The 25,174-nt window shown below is 38.1% G+C and overlaps 1 protein-coding gene across 3 annotated transcripts in view; it reads left to right on the top strand.

The window, feature by feature from the left end:
* AHCTF1 (AT-hook containing transcription factor 1) overlaps positions 1-23,727 on the top strand; it is a 50,117-nt gene extending 26,390 nt beyond the window's left edge. For all 3 annotated transcript variants that reach the window (XM_068155825.1, XM_068155809.1, XM_068155817.1), the window contains 21 exons: positions 156-260; positions 998-1,091; positions 3,113-3,236; positions 3,323-3,379; positions 4,465-4,611; positions 5,343-5,530; positions 5,697-5,841; positions 5,939-6,070; positions 6,450-6,597; positions 6,692-6,842; positions 7,253-7,360; positions 7,741-7,936; positions 8,548-8,745; positions 10,256-10,685; positions 11,866-11,968; positions 12,897-13,003; positions 13,625-13,806; positions 15,817-17,623; positions 18,372-18,505; positions 19,135-19,241; positions 19,869-23,727. In XM_068155825.1, coding sequence (XP_068011926.1) covers positions 156-260; positions 998-1,091; positions 3,113-3,236; positions 3,323-3,379; positions 4,465-4,611; positions 5,343-5,530; positions 5,697-5,841; positions 5,939-6,070; positions 6,450-6,597; positions 6,692-6,842; positions 7,253-7,360; positions 7,741-7,936; positions 8,548-8,745; positions 10,256-10,685; positions 11,866-11,968; positions 12,897-13,003; positions 13,625-13,806; positions 15,817-17,623; positions 18,372-18,505; positions 19,135-19,241; positions 19,869-20,061 — 4,856 coding nt within the window. In that variant the 3' untranslated portion in view covers positions 20,062-23,727. The remainder of the gene's footprint in view (positions 1-155; positions 261-997; positions 1,092-3,112; positions 3,237-3,322; positions 3,380-4,464; positions 4,612-5,342; positions 5,531-5,696; positions 5,842-5,938; positions 6,071-6,449; positions 6,598-6,691; positions 6,843-7,252; positions 7,361-7,740; positions 7,937-8,547; positions 8,746-10,255; positions 10,686-11,865; positions 11,969-12,896; positions 13,004-13,624; positions 13,807-15,816; positions 17,624-18,371; positions 18,506-19,134; positions 19,242-19,868) is intronic.
* Positions 23,728-25,174: the final 1,447 nt, after the last annotated feature.

Here is a 25,174-nt window from a genome sequence, read left to right as displayed (position 1 = left end):
TTTGTTCTGGTGGTGTTTGTGGGGTTTTTATTCAAATAAGAAAGTGATAAAGAGTGAAAAATGTTTGGTTTATGTTGTCTTTTTAGGATGATGAAGGGGGTTTTGTTAAAATTGAAAGAACTGTGTAACAAAAATAGTTTCATGCCTTTTTTCAGGTTTTAGAGACTTGACAAACAAGCAGATGGTAACCAGCCTCATTTCTTTGTATGCACAAGTGGTCATCTGGTTCTGTCGAGCCAGTCTCCTTCCAGAAGGTTTAGGTAAGCATTTGTATCAAGGAGACAATTCAGTAAGTGATTTCTGTGAACACATGCTCAGCCATGTTTTTGAAAATGTTTTCTCAAGTCATACTAGTTCAGTGATAGCATATGCTGAAGTTACGTTGGTTTTTCAAATACACAGTTTAGAATAATTCATCAGTTTTCTTTCCTGGATGTTTTTTGTAGAAAGAGCATTAAGCATCTGACTTTAAAGAGTTGGTTATGTCCACAGCTTGAAATAGTTGGTCTTTTAAACAAATTACTATTAAACAACAAATACCAGAATACTTGTATTTACAGTAAAAGCATTACCTGCATGTTTTGAACTTCTTACTTATTGCTTGAAGGAAAAGTGCACCTTGGAGATATTTTATTTTTGTAATTATTATTTGGATGGGTTATAAATGGTATTGTGATCTTTAATTGGCTCTTGGATGCTCACGTGATGTTTAAAAAATCATTCCCTTTGAGAATTAACTATTTTTACAGTAAACTTCAGCTTACACTATGTGTTCTGAATGCTACATCAACTGTAAACTTGACATGACACTTGAGACAACAAGGAATTGAGTCTGGTGTCTTACAGCTCTTTTAGCAAAGGCAAAACCAGGACTGGCTTCTTTCAGAGTTGGAGGTTTCTTGGTGCTTAGTTTGCATGATCTGTCTTTTCAGTCAAAAATTTTAGTTTAAAAATGTGATATTACTGTTTTAATTTGCTTTGACTTTATTGCCTGTAGAGGATGATCTGCGTTTGTCCAGACCTTTCTACAATTATCCTCTGATTCAGAACTACTATACTGGTCATCGACAGAAACTTGAGCGTTTATCAAGGTAAGCCTTAACCAGAAAATTCCAGAACACTTGCACTGCAAATTCAGAACTGGAAGTAAATGGCTTTTATACCAACAGTTGTATTTGCGTTTAACCTACGCTTGATGCAGCATTTGCTGGCAGTACTCTTGATGTCAGTGATGCATGTGTTCTACTGAACACTGAGGTTACTTTCTGGTGTAGCAATGTTTATGATATTTCTGCTTAGTACTGTTTGTTGGTAGCATCGGTTTTGGGTAGCATTAATTCATTGACTAGTCAATATAATTTGTTACTTCTGAGAAAAATCACAGAATTGGGATAGGATTGGTCGGCATTTCAGCAAATCAGTGTTCATGCAGCAGCTGTTTTGGACACAGAAGAAAATAAGTTTAAAAAAAAAATGTCATCCCTTTTATTGATTCGTAATAGATGCAAGTAATTGTATTGGCCTAAATCTTCAATTCACAGGTACATTTGTGTAAGTTAATATGATAGTCCAAGTTACATGTGGCTGGCACACCTAGCACTCTCTGGCTGTAGAAGCCCCTGTACTCAGCACTGGTTAGGCCACACCTTGAGTCCTGTGTCCAGTTCTGGGCCCCTCAGTTTAAGAAGGTCATTGAGACCCTTGAATGTGTCCAGAGAAGGACAACAAAGCTGGTGAGAGGCCTTGAGCACAAGCCCTACAAGGAGAGGCTGAGGGAGCTGCGATTGTTTAGCCTGGAGAAGAGGAGGCTCAAGGGAGCCCTTATTGCTGTCTACAAGTACCTGAAGGGAGGGTGTAGACAGGAAGGGGTTGGTCTCTTCTCCCAGGCAAGCAGCACCAGAACAAGAGGACACAGTCTCAAGCTGTGCCAGGGGAAGTTTAGGCTTCACATGAGGAGAAAGTTCTTCCCAGAGAGAGTTGTTAGCCATTGGGATGTGCTGCCCAGGGAGGTGGTGGAGTCTCCATCCCTGGAGGTGTTCAAGAGGGGACTGGATGTGGCACTTGGTGCCATGGTTTAGTAGTCATGAGGTCTTGGGTGACAGGTTGGACTTGATGATCTTTGAGGTCTTTTCCAACCTTATTGATTCTATGATTCTGTAAGTCCTTTCCTCAGGTAAATTCTTCCCTGGACTAGGCAGCTAGCATGTAGGTGATACATCTTGGATTAGAGGATAATAGGGTTTTCTTTGGAAATCTTACTGAAAGATAAATAAAAGAATATAAGACTATGGTACCAATAACAAAATACTACAAGATGAGTTAAGGTGGAAGCTGCAGTGTTGTTAGGTATTGACTTTAAATTTCATCTTAGCTTACTTGTGAAGTACCTTACATACAGGCTCATGTGTTCCTTTAGAAGCATACAATGTCCGGTGTGATTTTCATGCTTTTTGTTATTGGGAAGTTAAAGGATAGCACCACATTCAGCAGAAAACTGTCATGGACTTTTGAATAATGTGATTTTTAAAGGTTCTGCCATCCATGGTTGTAATAGTATGTGTATAGAAACATAAATGCTGCCTATGATAGTATATTAAATTTTACCTGTGTGCTCAGCTTTCTAAAAATAACTTGGTTTTCAGTAATAAAAATGAGATGTTGAGAATAAAATCTGATGTTTTAATTATGTTTTTCACAGCTCTCTATTGGAGCAGTCCAATTTGAGTTTTTGATACTATTGTGTTTCCTCTGTTAGACAGTATAAGAGTGGTTGTTTTTAGCACTTACAAGCCTTTTTTTACACTTCCTTTGTACTACATCCAATAAACTAAGGAAAACCTGAAAAGCTGAAAGGTCATTACAACTTTTCTCTTAAAAAGAGATCTTTTTAGGATTTATATTTTGAACTCCTTTAATAATTCAGCATGGTCTAATGATCATCTTTTATCTGACTCAGAAATTTGTGTGCATGCCTTTCAAGTCATTATTACGCATTTGTATGTTTGTATCTTTCTTCAACTCATGGAAGCTTTTGAGTTTTTTGACTGGTTAATGCTGAGAGGCTGGAATTAGTGTTTTATTCTATCCAAATCCTTGCTACCTTTCATTCCAGAGGAAAATGGGATTCTGACTGCTTGATGATTGACGGAATGGTTTCCCAGTTAGGAGACAAAGTTGAGAAATTGTGGCGGAGAGATGAAGGAGGAACTGGGAAATACCCACCTGCTAGTTTACATGTGAGTGCTGTATTCAATGAAAACCGTAAGAATAACCTCTCTCCTCAAAATAACATTTAAAAAATGTTTGGTTTTTTTCCTTTCAGGCACTGCTGGATCTCTATTTGCTAGAAAACATTGAAGAAAGCTGCAAACATGCAATCGTATCCTTTCTAGCTAATTGTATTACTCCTTCAGTATATGTATGTAAATTTTCTCCAGTCTTTGTCATGTATGTATTTAATAACCTTCTTTTAGCTTATGTTTCAAACATGATGCAAATGGAAAACATAGTTTAGAATTGTCAGACAGAAGCATTGCTTCGTTTCTTTGCACTGCAGACTTTTTATGATTTTTTTTTTGTGTGGTGGTTGGTTTGGGGTTTTCTGGTTTTGTTTTGTTTAGTTGCAAAGTTTTTCTGATGTGAGGTGATTTTCTAAGAAGTGTTAAAATCTTCTTTAGTTTTTCTCAAAATCTAAATGCAGTTTTAACTATTTTTTTCTCAATCATCCATATCTGTAGCAATGGCTACTTATTACAATGATGCACTAAAATAGGCTGCTACAGAGCAAAAGGCTTTCTAACAGTGGTTTACCGGTACCTGATTTTTGCTGAAAATGTTGATTTTTTCCATCACAGTGCTTGCTTTTGCTCCAGTAAAAGGGCAGGCACACAGAATAACAGAGAGAAAAGTCATTGAGCAGAATCCTTTTAGGATACCGAAACGTACAAAATTCCTTTTGTTGCTTAAACCCAAGAATGGAGCCTACATGGCAAGGGATTTAAAAACAGTTGTATTTTAAATCAGGCTTATTAGAGTATGTTCCTAAAACTGGATGTCAGAAAGAAAAAAAAAAAATAAAGACACTCCCAGTGGTGATCCACTTAGTGATTTAAATCTAGTTTTAATCATTGAGAACTAAGCTGCATTGTAGGACACCATAATTTACATTGTTTCATAGACTCTGGAAAGGAGGGAGCTTGAGTTTGTAACTCAAGTATTTAAAGACAAGGTTTTTGAATGCCTTGCAGAAATCAAAGAGTATGTATTTCTGGCTGTTTATTCAGAATAAAATTTTGTGTTTAGGACCTGAATATATTCAGGTTATAATAGCTCAAAATGGCAAGACCAACACATTCTTGTTTTCTGCTTCCTGCCACTTCTGTATTCTTATTTCATTGTTTTTCTAAATATGATAAAGTTTTGGTCTTAAAAAATTATTAGCCTTAATTGGATACTCAATATCAGACAATTTACTTGCTGCTAGATATCATGCATTCCTTTCCAAATAAAACACAAGCTTCAATTGACTCCTTCCCAACTGCCTTTGCTATCCCTTGGGGTCTTGTGAAGCTTATTCAAGGCTTTTGGCTTCTTGATCACAATGATTATGAAGTAAGTATGTTACAGTTCAGTTATACATACATTACAGTACAAAGATGTAATCTATAATTTTTTTTAAAGTGGTGCTTTGCTAATAATAGATAATAAATATTAGCTGCTTTTTTGGTAATGTTGTTTTGACATCTTCAATAAATTATTATTTGTTTTTTTAATTACTTTGACAGGAAGTTCATTAAAACACAGAATAAATCAGTTTTAATAATGTTTGACATTGGCATTTTCAAAACCATCAGTTTAGGTTATTTTCAGCAGACCAGTTGAGTACTTTCTCAAAAAGAGTGGTTCAGGTACATTAGATACTGAAACTACGACCATAGCAGCAAGATTTGAGACAGAAGACTGCAAAAGAGACTTTTCCATCTTATTCATGCTCTTTCTGCTGCTGAAAGTTGTTTTTTCCCTGTCACAATCCTTATGTCTGCTTCTGGGAGATCAGTTTATTATTTAGAAATGTATTTATTAAAAGCAGCATTTGTATATGGAGATTTAGTTACCTCAGAAAAGTGTGAATTACTCCTTTGAAAGCACTCGCTTTGTTCTTCATGACCAACTGAGTTTTTTTTCTGGAGATAGCAAGAATTTTTATTTACATTTCCTGTATCAGGTATTTCATTAGTTTGTCATATAAGTTTAACACATTCACCCTTAAGAAACTTTTAAAAGATTATTGTTACATGCCTGTATGCATATATCATAATAGACCTGGTCTCTAACTTCCACAGAATTCACTGGCCCTGCTCTTTCATCCAGCTACAATCAAAACTGTGTCGTGGCAACATAGGAGGATTATTCAATCCCTCATGTGCCAAGGAGAGCATAGGCGAGCCCTCAGATACATACAGATGATGAGGCCATCAATGTCAAGCAGTAGTGAAGTGCGGCTTTTCCTCACTGTGTTGTTGTCCAATAGGTAAAGAAATTCTACCACTTTGGCATTCAAATATTGTGAAAAGTAGAAAGCAAAAAGCCCCAAATCATTCCTTAAATTTACCTTAAACTTTAAATACGTTAATTTGGGGGCATATTTTTGCTTATACTATTAATATTCCTTTACACATCAAAAAAAATCATTACAGGTGCATGGTGGAGGCATGGGGTTTGTTGCAGCAACATACCACTAAGTTAAACGTAGAAGAGCTGTTAAAACATATGTATGAAATCTGTCAGGAGATGGGACTAATGGAAGACTTGCTGAAGCTACCTTTCACAGACACTGAACAAGTAAGTATGGAGGAGGTAATAAGATCTTATTAGTATTTTTTGGGGGGAAAAAGCATCAGAATCATAATGGATTTTGGAAATATGTTGTTTCTCCTAGGAGTGTTTGGAGAAGTTTTTACAGACCAATGCTGGTGTCCAGAATCCTGAATTTCTTTTAGTCTACCATCTGCAGCGTGCCAACTACATCCCAGCACTACAGCTGAATCGGTCAATGAATGTTAATCTTATGGTAAGCATAAGTTTTGTCAAGGGTGCAAGTTTCTGTTAGGTGTTACTGACAGTTTTTGATAGTACTCAGTAGAAATCCTGCTTTGGGGTTTTTTATACCATTATTTAAAGAAGCAGGAGTATCACAGTATCACAGTGTCACCAAGGTTGGAAGAGACCTCAAGGATCATCGAGTCCAACGTGGACTCGAAGCAGGAGTAAGTTTGTACACCTGAAGTTATATCTGAACCCAGAAGTTGAACAGAATATTTCAAGATTCCAACACTACTGGATGTATTTTACTGTATCTATAGAGGAAATGTATTTGCTAATTAGAAACGGCACAGATCTGTGCAGTGTCTTGCAGTGTAACTTTCTGCTTTATGCTTTTTGTTCATCAGAATGATCGAGATCCTCACTTGAGAGAGAGAGCAGTTGCCAGAAATTACATATTAGACCAATATGGCAAGATCCTTCCTAGAGTTCAGAGGAAGCTGGCTGAAGAGAGAGCCAGGCCTTACCGCTTGCCTTCGTCAATCTTAAGAGAAGGTAATTTTTAGGGGGGGAAGTATAATAGTATAACAGACCACTAATCATTGTTTTGATTACACAAGGCTGATAATTTTTCCCTTTTGCTTTGCAGTATCAAGACCAAAGCCATTATCAACAGTTACAAAACAAGCTAAAGCAGGAAATATGCATACAAGATCAACTTTCATCAGTAATGTACTTTCCAAAATTGGAGAAGTATGGATAGGAAATGAGCAGAAAACCAGTGTCTCACAGTATGATAGGTAAGCAGACTTTAAACAAAGTTTAGCCTTGAGAGACAAATCCGTTTGAATGATGTTAGTGTTTTGCTGGGAAGTGCACCTGAATAAAGATTTACTTGTTTTTTTTCCACATAAAGTATAGAATGTGTAAGAATCAATTCATCAAAAGCAGTATGATTTACCAACAACCTCTTGGTGTATAGATTGCAATGGACTTGATTGTGTGATCAAACAGTAATCTTTTACCACTGCCTGCCCAGTTTCTGCTTCATTTCTACCTTTTTTTACTGCAAAATAGGCAGAATTATGAAGAGTGGAAAAGAAGCTAGCATTAATTTTCCTACAGGTGGTATGGTCAAATGAACTTAAATTCTGGTATGTTTGGACTTCAGGACCATGAAAATCAGTTAGATAATCCTTTTTAATTCTAGTCCTAGAGCTACAGAGCCACCAGTCCTACCATCTCCTCTCCTTGATGCAGAGTTGCGGGATGCATTTGTGGGGACGCCAGTTACAAAATCATCACAGAAATGTTCCAGGTACAGTAGCTCTACAGAATGAATATTTCTAAAAGGAGTCGCTTCTTGTACATGAGTGTATATGTTGTGCTTGCAGAGTGTTCTCTTTGCATTGAGTTTTGTGTCTGTTAAAGAAAAGGTCAGCTTTGGGACACACCTACGTGGAGAGTTTAAAGTGGTTCCAGTGTTGAAATGTAGGTGAATCTCCTCCTACCATGGGAATGAACCTAACTTGCGGAACTTAAAAATTGCATTACTCTTGCCTTGCAGTTATTTAGGAAATTAGGTATGAAATTTAAAGAAATATTAATGGGCCTGATAGGTCACCCCAACAGATTTCTTGAATGCAGCATGATTTTCCTGTTTCTTTATTTTATATTTTAAATTGTTTGTCTTAACAGATTGCTGGATTTGGTGGTTCGTCCTATTCCTTCAGATTCTGCAGCACAGGGTGGTAGCTGGCAGTCACCATGCAGGCCTTCTACTTCATTCATGGCATTCAGCCCATTGAAATCAAATATGTATTCTTCCAACTCTCAAAAGAATTTTTCAGGAGCACCAGAGTTGAATTTGCTGCAGACTCCTCTTGTGGTTAAGGTTTGTACTTTAGAACAAAAACAACATCACCAAAAAACCCACAACCAAACAGTAAGAACCAGCCAACCCAAAACTCCATAAACTTTGTTTAAAATAAAACCACCAAATATTTAGCATAAATGCTGTTGATTTCAGTTGGCAGAATATTTTCAGTATGCTTGTGGTTATTGCATTTACAGTCCTGTGGGAAGCAGTACATGGGAATACTTGTGAAGAGGAAAAATTTAGTTATAAGTTAATTGCAGTCTGCATGGTGTCCCTTAGCTTTGTGAAACGCCCTTGTCTTCATTGCATGGAACAAAGTCAGTTAAAGTTGGGCTTTTTTTTAAGCTATTGCTTTGCAGATTGCCATTATGTATGGCAGTGTCTTCAGTCAACTGTATCTAGGGTAACATTTTGACATTAAAAAAGGCAGAAGAAACATAAAAAGTGTGGAGATTTATTAAGATTGTCATACCTTTGGAAAAAGAGCAGTGCAGATGTTAGACAGTTCTCTCTGCTGGTATAAACTGAGTTTGTAATTTAAACTAGTAGTTTTGACAAGTGAAGTCTTCCGGTTTGAAGATTTACCTGATTTTAAATGTAATGTTGTTATTTCTTTATGATCATAGAGAGCTAAAATGTTGGCCACATCTGCTTCTGGTTTTCCTGGGTTTACCCCTCAGTCTATTCTCAGATCTAGCCTTCGCACCACACCCCTAGCAACTCCCTCTGCATCTCCAGGACGATCAGTTACTCCTCCTCTACGGGCAAAGGAACCTAGAATATCTTTCAGGGAAGACAGCTCAAAAGCAAAATGGACTGTTGGGGTAAGCTGGGCTGTGGTTTGCGATTTTTTCCAGTTAAAGGCTTTTTAGACTGTGATGTGACTTAAGTTTTTTTTAAAATTGTGTAAACGCCTTAAGCTGAGAGCAGGAATTGCAAATCAGAATGGCAGACTTGAATTTGGCTAAAACCAGTGACGTTAGACCATCCATACCATCTTAGGCCAGCAGGAACATCAGTGACCCCAGCATCTTTCACTGAAGTGCCTTTAGGAACTGTGAGTGCTCCAAGTTGCTACTTCAGCTGCCTGCTGTGCCTTTTCACATGGTGGTATGGCAGGAAGGTAAAGAATATGGATCAAGCCAATTGTTTGGGTTTGTAAGCTTTGCTAATTGAACCTCTTTGAAGGCAAGAGAAGCCAGGAGCTGCATTTGCTTTCAGTCTCTCTTTTCACAGTACTGGATTTGCTCAAATTATGATAAAAATAGACTCCTAATGAAGAGAGCTGTACTGTTGTCTGTTCTCTAGCCTTAGAGTTCTCGGGTTTTGCTTCTCACCTTTAACTATGGATAGCAGTCATATAATCATCAAATGAACTTGGTCCATCTGAAATTTGCCCCCTTTTACTCCTCATTCTGTTGGGTAATTTGGATTCCCTGATTCAGCTCATCATGGAGTTGCTGTATAACATACTGAGAACAGGAGCAGAGTGGGGCATGTGCCAGTACCTACATGTATGAGCTTTCTGCACACACCCCCAAAAGCTGCTATAATTTGTATTTATCATACCTTTTACTGCCTCTTACAAAGAGCTACTCAATGGTAACAAGAGGCGCTCTCCTAGATGAAGTTCTTACTAATAATGTGGTGTGGCCAGATTAATTTACTTGCTCCAAACTACAGACATAGTGAACGCTAAAGTATTTGAGTTGTGAATGCAAGTTGAACAGGCAAACATGAAAATGAACGGCCTTTAGATGATGACAGCAGAAGCAAGAGCTTACAAAACCCAAATCATCTTAATTCTCCAAGGTCATGTGCTAGAATGAGAATTCATTTTGTAGTGCCTGGAATTTCTGAAGTGTTTTGTTACATCTGCTTTCATCTAATGTCAGATTGCTAATTGTCTGTCTGTATTTTGGGAGCTGTAACCCCAGGGAAAATTCTACTGGAAGGTTGCCATGGAATAGCAGACTCACCTTTCAGAAAGAAGAAAAGTAGGTGTAATGGCAGTTCATACTTCCAGGCAACATTAGGAAGTATTAGTGAAAGAATGATGAATGTTGATTAGATGAAGGGCTGTTTAGAAGGGAATGTGTCAAGAAAATGAGTGTTTCAGTAGAAATGGTTCCCTGAGTTACCTCAGAGGGCACAAGTATTTGTAAGACTTTGTTCTTCAAATGTTTAGAAGCCAAGGCTGAAAAAAGCATTCACTCCAGGTTATAACAGGTGATGCTTGTAAAATCTAAAATACCAGTATATGTTTGTTCTTTTCTAGCTTTGAGAAGAAGCATGTGCATATTATTCATGATGAAACTTGTTTTCCCTAAACAGGTAACAGAATATGATAAAGCATTATCTGGAGCTTCATCTGAGCAGCATCATGGAGTGGTGGAAGATTCTTGGTCTGAAAGCAGACATAAAACAGCTCTGTTTACTCTGAGCAATACTGAGGATGATCGTGCTGAAATGGAAGAGTCTTCAGAAAGCATACCTGGAGATGGTTTGGGGACAATGGATGTCAGCAAAGAAAACAGTAACTTTTCTGTCAGGTCAGACCAAACTACTTTGGAATATCATGATGCAAAATCACCTGGCGATTTTGAAGATGATGTCATCTTTATAGCTGCTAAACCAGCTAATGCTTCCACTGAACAACCTGCTGATTTTCATGAATTAGAGAAGACAGAAGACAGTGAAATGGTTGAAGACAAACCTTTCCAGACAGAACAACTGGATTCATCAGAACTAGGAAAAGAAGCTGGTGTGTTTCATCCTGTGATTACCTAAGTTTCTGAAATATTCAAATGTCTTCAAAAGTTTAAATTACTGACAATTGCAACAGTTAACAATGAGTATTCACTAGTGTCCTAGGTACTTCCTTATCCTAGACTTTTAAAGTTGTCCCTGTGTTCTGTATCCTTTTTGGTTTAGGAATCCTTGCCATTATGAATATATAGTGGCTTTGGCTGGCATTACTTGTGTGCAATTGCAGCTGAGAGGCTGCAGTGATTTGTGCAAGTTTTTTGAGGGATATGAGTTAAAAGTTTAGGCTTCTGGTTATGTTTCAGGAGCACTTCTGTAGGCTACAGGGTTTTTACAGCAAGCTTAGTACTTTGACTAGATAGATTTTTTCCTTTTTTTTATTTCCTAACCACCTCATTAGTGCTCAGTTAAATAGTTTTCTTGAGTCTGCTTGTGTGTTGTCAGGCTGGATGTGGCTCTGAGCAAACTGATCTAGTGTGAGGTGTCCTTGTCCATGGCAGGGGGGTTGGAAATAGATGATCCTTGAGGTCCCTTCCAACCCTAAGAATTCTATGATTCTATTATCTGTTTCTTATTCCAGCTATGCTTGCTTGTTTTGCTGGCTCAATAGCTTGTGCAGCCTTCTCCAAACCTGTATTTCAGCTGGTCTTTGGTAATTCAGCTTAACTGTACTCATTCAAGCCAGGAGGTGCTGAGGATATGCCCATACAAGCAGGCGTGCTGGCAGATTAGGAAAGAAATAGCTCACTAGCTTGTGAGCAGTGATGAAGAGTTGGTAATGAAAGAGGTGCAGGAGTGGGGAGGAGGTGTACAAACACAGCTATGGCCAACTGTGTTGACATACAGCACTCAATCCTTTCAGCTCTTCATAAAAAAAATTTGCTATTCCATGCTGTCTGTAGAGTTGATTGCTGAATCTGGAAGCAGCAGATAGTAGAAGACAGGGGAGATGTTTCTAAAATTGAATCTATTTAGATTAAAAATAGATTAGCAAGCAGTTGGATTTCAGCACCACCAGTTAATCACTAAAGGAAAGGACAAGAAAAGACCTTAGATGCATTCTTGTGGTAGAGGGGAAATAGGGTCAAGAAAGGATAGAAGCATTGCTGGAATGAGATAAATATCCAAAGAGAATGTCTGTGCATCAGGGAAGTCATCCATCTATCTTACTTTTGTAGGATGTGTGGAAGAACCAAATGCTGAATGTCTTACCCTTCCAAAGGACAGTCATTTGGTGTTTAAAGGTGCCGAGACTGCTACTTTTGGGACTGCAAGTGAGCGGTAAGTTTACAAAAGAGATGCATCTTCAGTTTCACACAACATGTAACTGCAGGCTTCCCTATGTTTGAAAATAATGATTTTAATGTCGTATTGGTTCTTTTCCTGTGTTCTTAAATATAACAGCTCTTCTGTTTCTTTCTGTCTGTGAACAGAAATTATTTGGCTGTCAATTTGGGCCTTTTTTTTTCTAAAATCACTGCAGACACTAACATATGGTGTGAAAGACTTCATTCAGTAGGTTATATAAATCTTTATACAGCCCTGCTTGTTACTGAAAATTATGTAGCTGAAGATTACACCTGAGATGCGTGTAATTTGAACGGGTTTATTTGGCAGTTTGGTTTCTGGCACTGTTTTTTTAATTTCTGAGTGTGTGCTCAGTAAGTATCTATTTGTTTAAGGAAAGGGAAGGAGATTTCTCACCACACACTTAAAAAGCCACAACAGCTTAGTGTGGTAAGTACAGAATGTTATCAATTAAATGAATCAAAATTTCAAGCAGTAACTTACACTGGCAGAGATTTTTGTTCAGTTAGTTACAAACCTCCAATATAGCAGTTTCACTTTTTCTACAGAAGACAGATAGTACATTATTCTTTAACAAAACTCTGCTGTTATTATCTAGTGTTACTTAGCTGGGGATCATGTTCAGTACTTGTTTATTTTGCATAAAATGAGTAGCTATGTTGTAAAGGAATTTCTGATTTTTCTTGGTTGGTTGGTTTGTGTTTGTGGGTTTTTGTGTGGGTGTTGGTTTTTTGGGTTTTGGGTTTTGGTGGTGGGGGTTTTGGTGGGTGTTGTTTTTGTTTTGTTTTCTGTTAGTTTGTTTTAAAACTGGAAGTTTTTACAGTGAGAAAGCAATTTGTAAAAGTTCTTCAAGGTTTATTTTGAAGCTTTATGATTAATGTCTCTCTTTCTGTTCCTGAAGCGAAACAAACCACCTGGAGTCCCAAATGTCCTCTTCGTCAGAAGAAAAGGCCTTACCAAGTGCAACAAACCCACAGCTTTCTGAATCAGTGGAGGTAGACAATGAAAGTATGTACAGTGTTGGAGGTACATGAGTTAAGGTAGCTGGACTTGTGAAGTAGAATGTGCAGTTCGCGGTACCACTACATGTGTCTCAAAGCGAAGTACTTGGGTGTTACTGCTAACTTGCCTTGAATTGTCGAGAGAGTCCCTTCCTCAAAGAAGGTTCTTGTAGGAAATGCATAGTGAATGTTCCTGTTCTTCATAATGATACTGAGAAAAGTGACAGAATTTAAAATATTAGAAAGAGACATCAGCATTTATTTTAATGCTCTATAACACTACTAATTTGCATTGTGTGGGATCTGCTGCTTGAGTTACTATTTTAAAAGATAATGAAGTATTGGTATTGAAGCTATGAAGAATAACTAGCTGTCAATGTTCCTTTGTTCTTTTTCTCTCTGGACTTGCCAGCTATTTTTCCCATTCTGCTTGCTTTTTGTTGTTGTCGGGAGATTTCCTCTTTTACCAGAGAGGTAGTTTTGGCTTCTGCTTTTTGGAGAAAGTGCAATGTATGTTGCAGATGGGAGAACTGTATTGTTGGCTCCTGGTCCCTCTGTTACTTGTTGTTGCTTAAACCTGTGTCATTTATATCACAGATAAGTTAAAATTTACATAAATCTCTTTCAGCTGTGTTAAGTGTCCATGACAGGGAGGATGCAGTCAGTGCTCGCTCACAGAATCGCCTTGAAGGGAAGTGTGTGGATTTACCTAAAGAAAGTAACCTAGAAGCAGCCAAATTTGAAGAAGTCACTTCTCCACAGGAAGAAATAACTGTTTCTAACAATCTTCCTAAAACTGAGGAAATTAATGTAAGTAAACTAGTTTTCCATTTTCTATAAAAGAGAAAACAATTTGCTAATTGAGGACAGTGCTGTCTTCCTGGCAATTAGAAGTCATTGCAGTTTCTTGAGCTGGTTAACACAAGTTAAAACCTTATTGGGTAAGGGCAGATACATTTTTCTCCTGTGCATTTTCTGTACCTAGAACACAGGTCTTTGAGTTAGTAGTAGAAAACAAAATGTCTAAAGCTTAGTTGTTTGTTGTTTTGGTTTTTTTAATAACCATGCTTTCATTTAGTTTAGTAGAACTTAAAAATTTATCTGACCTGAAACACACAGAGTTTTAATGTTAAAGACAGTAGAAGAGCTGGGGAGTGCAGCTTTTTGATACTGGGAATCATTTACCAAATGACAAAATAATGTGGGAACCAAACTAATCTTTAGAATGATGTAGGTGCCAAGATAGTTTATTATTAGTTCCTTATTAATATAAAGAGAATTCCTAGTAATGACTTAATTTCAGTGTCAAGATATTTTCAGCTGTCTAAAACTTTTTAGTGTAAGCACTCATTGTAATATCTCAACTTTGTAAAATAGAGATTTTAAATGGTTATTCACATGGACTGAAAATTAGACCTACAATGTCTCAGGTTTTTTGCCTGTTCTTGGTTCTGCTGGTGCTGATGGATTCATTGTGGATGAGCTCTAAGTGCCATCTAGGGTACACAGTTTCATGTAGGATTATATTCACAGGAATTAATAATAGTTGGAGTGAAATACAAACTGAAATGTAGGTGTACCACATACAGATAGGTCTCATGCAACAGAAAAGGTTTTTAAGTGCCTCAGATTTCAGATGATGTTAAATAGGCAGTCACTTCCTTAGCTTATGTGGGCTTGAGGATTTAGGACAATGTTGTAGAGAAGATGATTGTAGACTTGGAAAGACATGAATTGCGTATGAGAGTAAATAGAAAATGTGGCATGGGAAGAAGGGAGCAGCACGGACATGAGGCAATCACACAGCTTCTGCAGACGTTCATGTAGTACACTAAACATTTTTTTGCTTTCATTAGAGCTGGTTCTCACTGATTTCTGTGCAAGCCTTTCTTTTTGGCTTGTTGACATTCACTGAATTTAGGACAAAGTACTTAATGTTTTCTTCTTTGTAGAATTGTAAGCGTAATAGGGAAGGTTATGCAAACTTTTTTCTTTAGTTTTGAAGCATGGCATGTTGCCCTGACACTTTAGCAACTTTTGACAAATCAAGAGGGAAGAAAATAATTCGATTCTCTGGAGATTCTTGTTAATTGACTTCTTTCTGCTGTTGTTGGCTAGCTAGGTAACCTTAGAGGGCTGGACAAAGACCTTTACACATAGATTAAATTATTGTGACCATCTTGAGTTACCTGAAATACCTAAGAGATACTACATCTGTTCTCCACATGAAAGCTTGACTATCTCATTTAGCTCTAGAAGGAAAGAATAATTTCAGTACAAATCATGAGGTGGAAGTATTCAGAATATATGTATTGTCTCATGCCACCCTAGTGATTCCATAAAGTGTGGTGTTAAGTTATTGGATGTGATACCTGGCAAATTTGGTTGTTTCCATCACAACTATGGGGACTAAAGCGTTAAACTTTGGGGACATAACTGTATTTGACTATCTTAGAGTTGGTCACTCTGCATGGATTTGTGGTTAATCAAGCAAGCACTGCAATGTGGTAATTACTGCCAGTTGTGTATACAGCTTGTATTGTAAAACTGCCAACTTTGTTCATGGGCGGTGGGAAATCACTTGTCACAAAGAGAAATCTCAGAAATGAAGCACATTTCTGCACACACTGAACACTCTGTTTCTGTCCCTTAAATGCATAAACTCTTACCTGAGTAGGGAGTTCATCAGATGTTTCCAGCTCACGTTCTATGGTGATCTGAAAGGAAAAACAACATTTCACTGTCCTCAGTTATGTCTAGCTCAGTCTGTAGTTAGCCTGTTTGATAATTAATGTATTAACAGACATTTTTTACCTTTAGGTTATTGAGAGTGCAGTCAAGGCACAAACCTCAGAAGCAGCACCTGAAACATCGTGTAGTGAACCCCATCCATCAGGCAGTCTTCAATACAACTATGATGCTATAGAGCAACAGTTTGCGTGTGATGTGCCTGATGCTGGAGATGGTGAATGTGATGCAGCTGAGGGAGATGCAGAGCTTTTTATATCTCAGAGTAGTTTTACTTTAGTCTTGGAAGGAGAAGAAGGTGAGGCAGAGCTGGGAGACCCTGCATTAGTAGAAGCTTCTAAAGCAACTGGCCCAACAGAGGAAAAACCTGTGCACAGTTTAGGAAATACTGAAAAGCAAGAACATGCTACAAACTCTGTGTCCACTGTCACTAGTGATCAGGAATCTCAAAATACTGCAGAGTCACTCCCATATGTTCCCGAACCCATTAAGGTGGCTATTGCTGAGAACTTACTGGATATAATCAAAGACACAAGAAGTAAAGAATTTACATCTGAAGTTGTAGAACAATCTATAGGTAAAAAGGTAACTAGATTCCAGAGGGAAAAAGCATCCTTAACAAGTGTGCCAGAAGGATTGGAAGAGGAAACCAGTAGACATCAAGTAGAGTATGCCATCACTCCTAGAACACGCACAAGGGGACAACTGAGTAGAAGTGTAAGTATTCCATCTGCAGGTGCTCAGAAACTACTGAAGACAGACAGACCAGTTCTGTTTGCACTGTCTCCCAGGAGAAGTACCAGGAGAACAAAAGAAGCATCTGAGACTTCTAGTCTCCAAACAGAAGAAAATGCACAAGATATACAAATACCTGCGATGCCTGTTACTCCTAGGAGAGGTAGAAAGCCTAAACAGACTAATGTAGAAAAAGCAGAAAGCAGCCATTCTGATGGACAAACATTGTCCATTAGTATGCAGTCGATAGCTGTTACTCCAAGAAGAGGATTAAGGAGGGCAAAGGAAGCTGCATCTAAACTCTTGGAAGAGGCTGATGAAATTTTGTTTGCTGAAGGTATAACTGCTTCTGGTACTCCCAAAAGGACTAGAGGAGGGAAAAAAGGTTCATCAGGAGATCAAGAAACTGGCCAGACTGACACTGATAATAAGACAAAAAAGGTAGCCAGCCCCAGCAGAAGTGCAAGAAAACCGAAAAGCATTAATTTACAGTTGACTGAAAATGTGAAGGATCAAGAAGTGCAGCCTAGCAACCAACCCCTTTTACCTGTGCCAACTAAAAGAGGCAGAAGAAAAAAGATGAGTTCATCAGAGTTTTCAGAAAATTCTGACCTTGATCTATCGAAGTCATCGCTTCCTCAAACAGAATTAAAGCTTCCTGTCACTCCTAGAAGAAGTGCTAGGAAAGGGGCACAAAATCTCGTGGCAGACACAGAATCTCTCTCTACTCAGGAAGACATACATTCAGGTGGAAAAGTGGAAATACTTGGTACTCCTAGGAGAACAAGAAGAGTTCCACATGCTAAACCAGAAAGAATGGACACTGAACAAACACCTGCACAGCCAAATGAGGAGTCAGCCACACCGAGGACCACAGTAAGGACAGGACGTCGGGGTAGAAAGGGACAATTGGTATTGGAGGAGACCACAGGAGAGGAGGTCCTCCCCCAAGGACCTGAAGGTAGCCCTTTGCTGCTTGAGGTCACGAACCCATCAGGACACAATGAAGCATCAAGAACTTTAACAGATCGTATTACAAGAACTCGATCTCAAAGAACTGCCATGCATCAGAAACTGTCTGTTGAGGAAAATGAGTCTTTCCTTTTCTCTCCTCCTCTCACAAAGCTGACAAAGAAATTTAAAGGTAGGTACACTAAGTTTATACACCAAATAGGGCATATTGCTGTTTTGTAAAGCCACAGAAAACAGACTGTAAGGCTTTAATTACTGTAAAGACTGCAAAATAAAAATACTGGAAAGGGGCAGTTGATCTTTCCACTGAACTCCATAACTTGCTGGCTAGTTGTGGTAGAAACAGTTGAGGCACAAAATGAAATGAAATGTAAGCTGAATTTTGTGATGAGCTTAATTTCTATCAGTTTGGAAAACTGTAGGTTATCTGGTAATATGTGATTGCCATCCCTTCCACCAACAGAGAAACGAAGACATACTTCCAATTTTTTTCAGTCTTTGACTTGAAATGAGCTGCATTTTGCAACACACTATGCAACCATTTAATTATCTGATTGTTTTTCATGGGCATATCCTTTGTTAGTGAAGTTACTGCACACAGGGTTCTTTTTATGAAAAAGTACATGCCAAACATTTTACAGAGCTATGCAATAACTGTTGATGCCTCTTGAGCAGAATACCACATAAGTGCAGGTAAAGTCACTAGACTGGCTAAATTTTGTTTCACAATATATTGTAAAAGAATGGATCCCAAGAGGTAGAACCACGATAAAAAATAACCTCTGCAATGAGTTTTTATAAACCTGATTGGATTTGTTATTTCAGGAAGCTACTGTGCTCTCGATTATCAGCTGTAGTTTAACATCACTGTCTGTTATGTATAAATGTACATGCTTGTTAACAGTGCATTGTCATTTTAGCTGGAAAAACAGACCAGGCCATGCAGCTAAAGGACTTAGACCCAGACTTGTCTTCTCAATTTGTCTTTTCACCCCCTCTTTTGAGGTCAAGGAGGAAAAATGTATCTAGCAATTCCCAAATTGTGAAAGAACCAGTAAGTAAAAACTTAGTCTCATGTTCTTGACTTTAGCTTTGTACCATTTTTCCAAGTTACACTTTTCAATGCCTTGCCTTTTTCCTTTGAGCTAAACTTTTTTCCCCTTTTTCCTTCATAAAAACTAGCTACAAAAATCAAATTTTAATTAGTGTAAGTCAAGAATTAATAAGTATTGCTTTACTTTTAACAAAAGGTTTTCCTTAAACTTACTTGTGTGTTATCTGTTAATTTCAGAATTTGAATCTTAGGGTTGTACAGTAATTTGAGATAGAAGTTTTGTTTTTGCAGAGAGGAACTGTAATGCTTTTGGAAATAACTTTGGCATGTTAGCAAGAAGTTATTCACCATGAGGGTGGTGAGACGCTGGAACAGGTTGCCCAGGGAGGTGGTAGAAGGCCTATCCCTGCAAGTTTTTAAGGCCAGGCTGCATGTGGCTCTGAGCAACCTGATCTAGTGTGAGGTGTCCCTGCCCATGGCAGGGGGGTTGGAACCAAATGATCCTTGAGGTCCCTTCCAATCCTAACAATTCTATGATTGTATGACTTCTATATGAAAGCAACATTCGTTTGTATTCTCCAGAAGTGTAAGAACTTCTACATAAGTAACATTTTTTTGCCTTAACATAGGAGCTTCCAGCTAAAGAGGAGGAGGATACCAAATCCACAGAGTCTGTGGGAAAGGAAAAAATGAAGAGAGGTAGAACTGCAAAATCAAAAGTGAAGAAAGCAAGCAAGTATGATGTTCTTCTTGAACAGTTACTTGCATTCCTCTGGTAGTGCTTCAGCTGTTAGTCATACAACTTTTTCTTTTCCTGACTTGCTGTGCAGTTCTGCTCTGCCTTAATGAGCATGTCCAGCTTGCTGGCCTAATAGGCACCCTTTTTCCCGCTTTACAGTTTAGTTTTCTAAAGGAAATGGGAAAGGGAGGGAATAGAAAAAAGGGCAAGTGGATACTCTATGCAATGATGGCATGCTCTTATGTTGCCTTATTTCACCTTATGAAACCACACTCTTACGGTCATTAGTTCCCCATACAAGGCAGGAGTAGGTCAGAAAATGAGCAAAGAAAACTTTTTTCTGGGTGTGTTTTCTGCTTGCTTCTGGAAAACTGGAGACATTTGGCTTTTAAAAGATGGAGTGGAGGGCTCTGAAGTCTCATATGGATAGTTGCTGAGAATGTTTGAGGCAGTATAGTAAGGAATGAAAGCAAAAGGAAGCTTGTTTTTGTACCTTTTCTGCCTTGATCCTATCTACAAAGAAGCCCATGAATAATTCTTTGGTGTTGATTTTCTAATTTCAGAGGGTCTTTTTCCATATTCTGTTGGTAATAAAAACCCATTTGATACTTCTCTTTCTTTCAGAGCCACAAGAAAAGAAGGTTCTTGGTCACCTCCACCAGTGGAAATAAAATTAATCTCTCCCTTTGTAAGTCCAGTGGATGGAACAAAAAGCAAACAGAAAGAAAGTGCAGATGGGGCAGAGAAGACTCTGCGAAAGAACAAAAAGAGACTGACGAATTTTCCAAAGCCAGTTGTGCGCCGGAAGATGCTGTAACTGTTTTTAAAGTTTATAATGTACACCGCTGTTTGTAAAGTCATCAGAATTGTGTGGATTAGTAAAAAGGGAAAAAAAAAAACACCAAACCAAACTAATTTGGGAGAGATAATTTATATAAATTATTGTAAAATTTCATAAACAAATGGTCTTTCAATAAGTAACTCCATATGGAGTGTGATTTCCTCAGTCAATGCAGTTTTCTATTTTATATTAAGACTTCATACATTTATATAATATGTAAATACAGCTTATTTTAGGAATGTTAAATAAAAATGTATACTTCACAATATGCTTACTGTCTGATAGCTTTCTGAGGGCGTAATGGGATGGCCTGTGTTGCTCAGAAATGTTAAAGTTGGTTTGCAAGAGTTGCTGCAGCCAAAAGCTTTTTAAGCTTAGACAAGTTTTCTTACAGTTCCCAAACCAAGAGAATATTTAAACCACGCTAGTTTGTGTTTTATAAACATTTGACACTGGCACAAATGCTTGGTCTCGCAGTACAGAGCGCTAGTTTCTTACATTCACGGTTAAGTTGTACTGTATTGAAATCAGAATGTAAACAAGTTGCATTTTAAGCTGTGCAATATTTTATTAGTTTTTAAATTTGTCTTGAACTTTGGGACAGCTGCTCTTTAGTTGATGAGACTAGTCACAATTCTAATGTTTCACTGGGGTTTTTTTACAACTTGTCAGCAAAAAATTTACTAGGTGAAGCGCAATGCTTCCAACAGCGTACCAAATGAAAATGGGTATCACCCGCATCCTTTGAAATATGAACTAAAATGAACTAAAATTATTTTCATACAGCTAATAATAAGAAGAATGCTATAATGGAAATGATTCCTGTCTGTAAACATATTTTGCAGTATTTGAAGCCTGCGTATCACACAGCACTGAAAATCCCGATGGTAAAGGTCACGGCAGTCTGAAAAACGTACAAAAAATGTACAGGTTATCTCAGTTGCAAACAGTATTTTTGAATAATTAATTGATATCTTGGGTCATGGAATAAGTGTCCCTATGAAGCTTCAATTTATAAAAATAAATGCAAGAAACTATTTTAAAAGCAGACGGTGGAGGTACTATTTTGATGTACAGCCTTTTAGACAATGGATTATTTTTATGTATGTTAATTTATATATGGATGCAACTTGGAAGACTACAGAATGGTGGAACCTGACATTAAACTTTTCAATTAGTAAAAAATACTGCAGCTAATCGTAAGAGAAATAATTTATTGGTGAACTCTTAATACCTTGTACGTGGTGGATGAATGTATCAGTGACAGACTAAACTTGTAAAAGAAGCTGCTTCTGGGGTCATGATTTTTTTTGTCTCAGAACAGATCGTTCTAGAGAAGCAGTTGTGTGCACCTTGATTTTTTTTTTCTCTTTGGGAGTACTTGTGACTGAACAAAAGCCTAAAAAAATGCCAAATTTTGACTCTGTGAAAGTGGCACTTTGAGAGAGACTTTCCAGTCAGGTTAGTAATTATTTACTCTATTTTGTACTTGAACTACACTGTAAATAAGGGCAAAGAGGAAAGGGTGGGCAAATTCTTGCAATATTTTTTTAAGTCAGTATTGTACAGAAATGCAGTGGATAGCTCAGAAGTTGGGGTAAAAGATCAAACTTTCAAAACTGGAATAGAAAGTGGATGTCAACTATAAATGCACATTTTGCATAGTGCACAAGAGTATAAAATGCTCCGATTCTGATCAAACTTGAAATGCTAGTGAAGATTGCTTAATGGGTTTTAACATGCTTCTCTTATTTATACTTGCAGTGTATTTTTCTGTAGGAAAATAAATTGGTACAAAGGAAAACATGATATGAGCTAATTTTATTAATAATTTGTAGTAATTTTTAAGCCCTTTATTTTGTAACCAGCTCAGCTGAATTATCCTTGTTTGGCAATGCTGTGGAGGAATGAAGAAAGCAATAGGGGTAACAAGAAAATTGGCATAAGATTTAATAACTTCCCAAAGATTTGTAATAGTCTAGTAATTTTTTACTTAAGAGGGGTTTTAATCCAATTGTGTGTTAAAATGCTTTCTTCCATGTTTTTATCAGTTACTTAGATTCAATGCATAGTTCTTGAGTGCTGACCAGTTTCCCTAGGGAGCAGTTTAAAACAAAGTGCAACTATAACATGCAACAAGGTATAGGGCTTCAGGAAGTTGAAGGACATAGAAGGAAACTGAAGCAAAAATGGGCACTGGGAATTTAGAGCCTGAGAAAAGGAATAGCAGATAGGTAAGTGTCAAGATGGCAACTCAGAGCTGGGTATAATGGAGAAAAATCAATTCTGCTTGGGTGGGTTTTATGTAGGCTTGTGAAGGATAGACTAAAAAAGATCATTTCAACAAGGGTGAGAAAGGTCCAGTGCACTGGCAGCAAGGATGAAGCTGTGATGGAGACTGCCTTTTAAAAGGTTAAAATACCTTAGGGGTGAGTGGCTGAGGAAGCTGGGAGAGATCATAGAGAACTGCAGGTGTTTGCACACTTAATCTGAGAAGGAGATGTATGTTCATGGTGCCAGAGAAGGACATAACAAGCCTGTGAAAGAAAAGGGCAGTGCATTGTGGATGCATGCAGAAGGCTATAGGGCATGGAGCAGAAATTCTCATGTGAGCAAAGTGAGAATTTCCCAGGAGCTACTCAGTACAATTAGTTTATCACTAAAAAGAGCAATTCTTGGAAATCTGCTTGAGAAGTCTGTGGGATTTTTTTTCTACTACTAAATAAAAGCTGGAATTTCTGAAGTGTTGTGTTACATCTGCTTTCATCTAATGTCAGATTGCTAATTGTCCGTCTGTATTTTGGGAGCTGTAACCCCAGGGAAAATTCCCCTGGAAGGTTGCCATGGAATAGCAGACTCACCTTTCAAAAAGAAGAAAAGTAGGTGTAATGGCAGTTCATACTTCCAGGCAACATAGGAAGTATTAGTGAAAGAATGATGAATGTTGATTAGATGAAGGGCTGTTTAGAAGGGAATTTGTCAAGAAAATGAGTGTTTCAGTAGAAATGGTTCCCTGAGTTACCTCAGAGGGTGAACACAAATATTTGTAAGACTTTGTTCTTCAAATGTTTAGAAGCCAAGGCTGATAAAAGCATTCACTCCAGTTTATAACATGAAGGAGAATTACAGCAAATCTATTTTGATAGCCTCTTGGTGCTTTTAAGTGCTGCTTCACATTGACTTAGTTTGTTTGCCTTAGTAGTTTTACCTGTCTGGTGTGCAAATGAATGTGCAGGTAACCAAGTAGTTTGATCCCCCATCAGAACTTCCTGTCATGGAAGACTACTCTCAGGGTTGTCAGTGCAATAAATTTACTTGCTGCAACTGCATCAGAGAAGCCAATCCATAGTTTCTCATGAGTTGTTAGGCAATACTTGTATCCTATTGGCCTAGGCCAGTCTGAAAGTAATTCGAGTAATCGAATTTCAAGTAAGATGATAGTATTGCTTTCTCCCCTCCACCCCCCCCCCCCCCCCCTTTTTTTGTCTTTTTTGGACTTTTCTGTGCAAAACTTAAAGGTTTCCATTCCAGGAATGCTTTATTTGCCAAAGTAGTCAAGCTAGTCTCTTTGATATGCCTGGAGATAAATGTACTGTAGCTCCTTTTGAATTAAGCTGTCCCTAAAATAAAATGCATTTTCCAAAGCACTGTACTGTGTGAATGACCAGTATGTGAAGGAGAGGGGAAAATGCAAGCTGCTGTTAACTGATGTGTCTGGTCATTCAGGTCACTTACTCCTTGGCTATGTATCATCTGGCATGGTTCAAGAGCAGACTTCTCCCACAGGAGTCACTGGTGTGGTGTTTACTGCTGTTGAACTAGGTTTTAATCCAGAGTAAAACATTAGTAGTGAATGACTGATTGCTTGTATTTACATTACACAACTGTCATTTTAACAGAGAGGGATGCAGGAAGGAGGGGTATGGTTTCTGTCAACATCCAACAGCACAAGCATCTATGACCCTAGGAATTGAGGGTACAGCAAAGCTTTTACTTTTGATCCAGTCTATTGGTCTCAGTGGCTTCCTCAAGGACAAGAATGGAATGCTTATCTCAGCAGGATCCAACAGTCAGGCAGGCCAGGTATGACTTTTCAACAAACCAACCAAAAGTAGTTTTGGCTAATGCACAGGCAGATGGGTCTGTTTGTTTCACTCCTCATTAATACTCATGTAAGTGTAATGCACATGACTGGCACCAGTGCACTGGTTTGAAGCATTATCTACAGTTTGTCCATCATCCTGGAACTCAAAACTGCTGTCAAGCATGTTTGTAAATCTTGATTCCTAATGTGAATTTTCAGTGGGGGCACTCCAGTCAGGCAGCAGTGATTGTATGTGCATTTACTTGCTCATCTCTGAAAAGGATGTTTTGTTGACAGAAGTCATTCAAGACCTTGGTCAAGGAGTACTAGAGTGCCCCTGGCAAGGTTATAATGCCACTCTGCTGCCATATGGGCAGCCCAGTTCAGGGAAGACCTATTTGATGGCTGAATACAGTGCAAACAGTAGCCTGGTGCCCATTGTGTGTGAAGAGCTCTTCAGAGCTCCTGGAATCAAGAAAAGAACAAGCAGTATCAGGTAGGATTAGCACAAAGTGACATTTATTTCCTAGATCTTTCCAGACTGTATTCAGTTAATTTCCAATTAGTGAAAATAAAAACTGTAAATTTATGGGGCAACTTCCAGTAAAAGCCTATAAAATAACATTGACTAAATAGCTGATGTAGTGCAGCTAGAGTTACAGATAAGCCCTAAAATCATAATTTGTCACAGGTGTAATTAATTGATCCCTGACATGAGAACCAAAAGTGTTATTTTTCAGTCAACTTTTCAACAGCTCTTCCACCACTGTTGGCCCTTGCCCAGGCTATTGATAGTGTCTTTGCAGTACCTCAGTAAAGTAATGATTTCTTCTGTACGTTATAGTACAGAGCATCTTTAGCATGCCATGCCTCTCATGTACGGTAGGAGTGACGTAAAAACATCACACCTGGCAGTACAGCTTTTGGACCTGCTGGATGCACCCACTCTATCGGCAGCATCCTTCTGCACTTACAGTCCAGTGGTGTAAGCAATCACCGGTGTGA

Source organism: Melanerpes formicivorus, unplaced genomic scaffold (assembly GCF_026170545.1).
Source record: "Melanerpes formicivorus ecotype bairdi unplaced genomic scaffold, bMelFor1.0.p_v2 SCAF_2, whole genome shotgun sequence".
In the NCBI taxonomy this organism is placed as follows: Eukaryota; Metazoa; Chordata; class Aves; order Piciformes; family Picidae; genus Melanerpes; species Melanerpes formicivorus.
The sequence above is the reverse complement of the archived record's forward strand: the minus strand, read 5'-3'. Positions and strand labels throughout refer to the sequence as shown.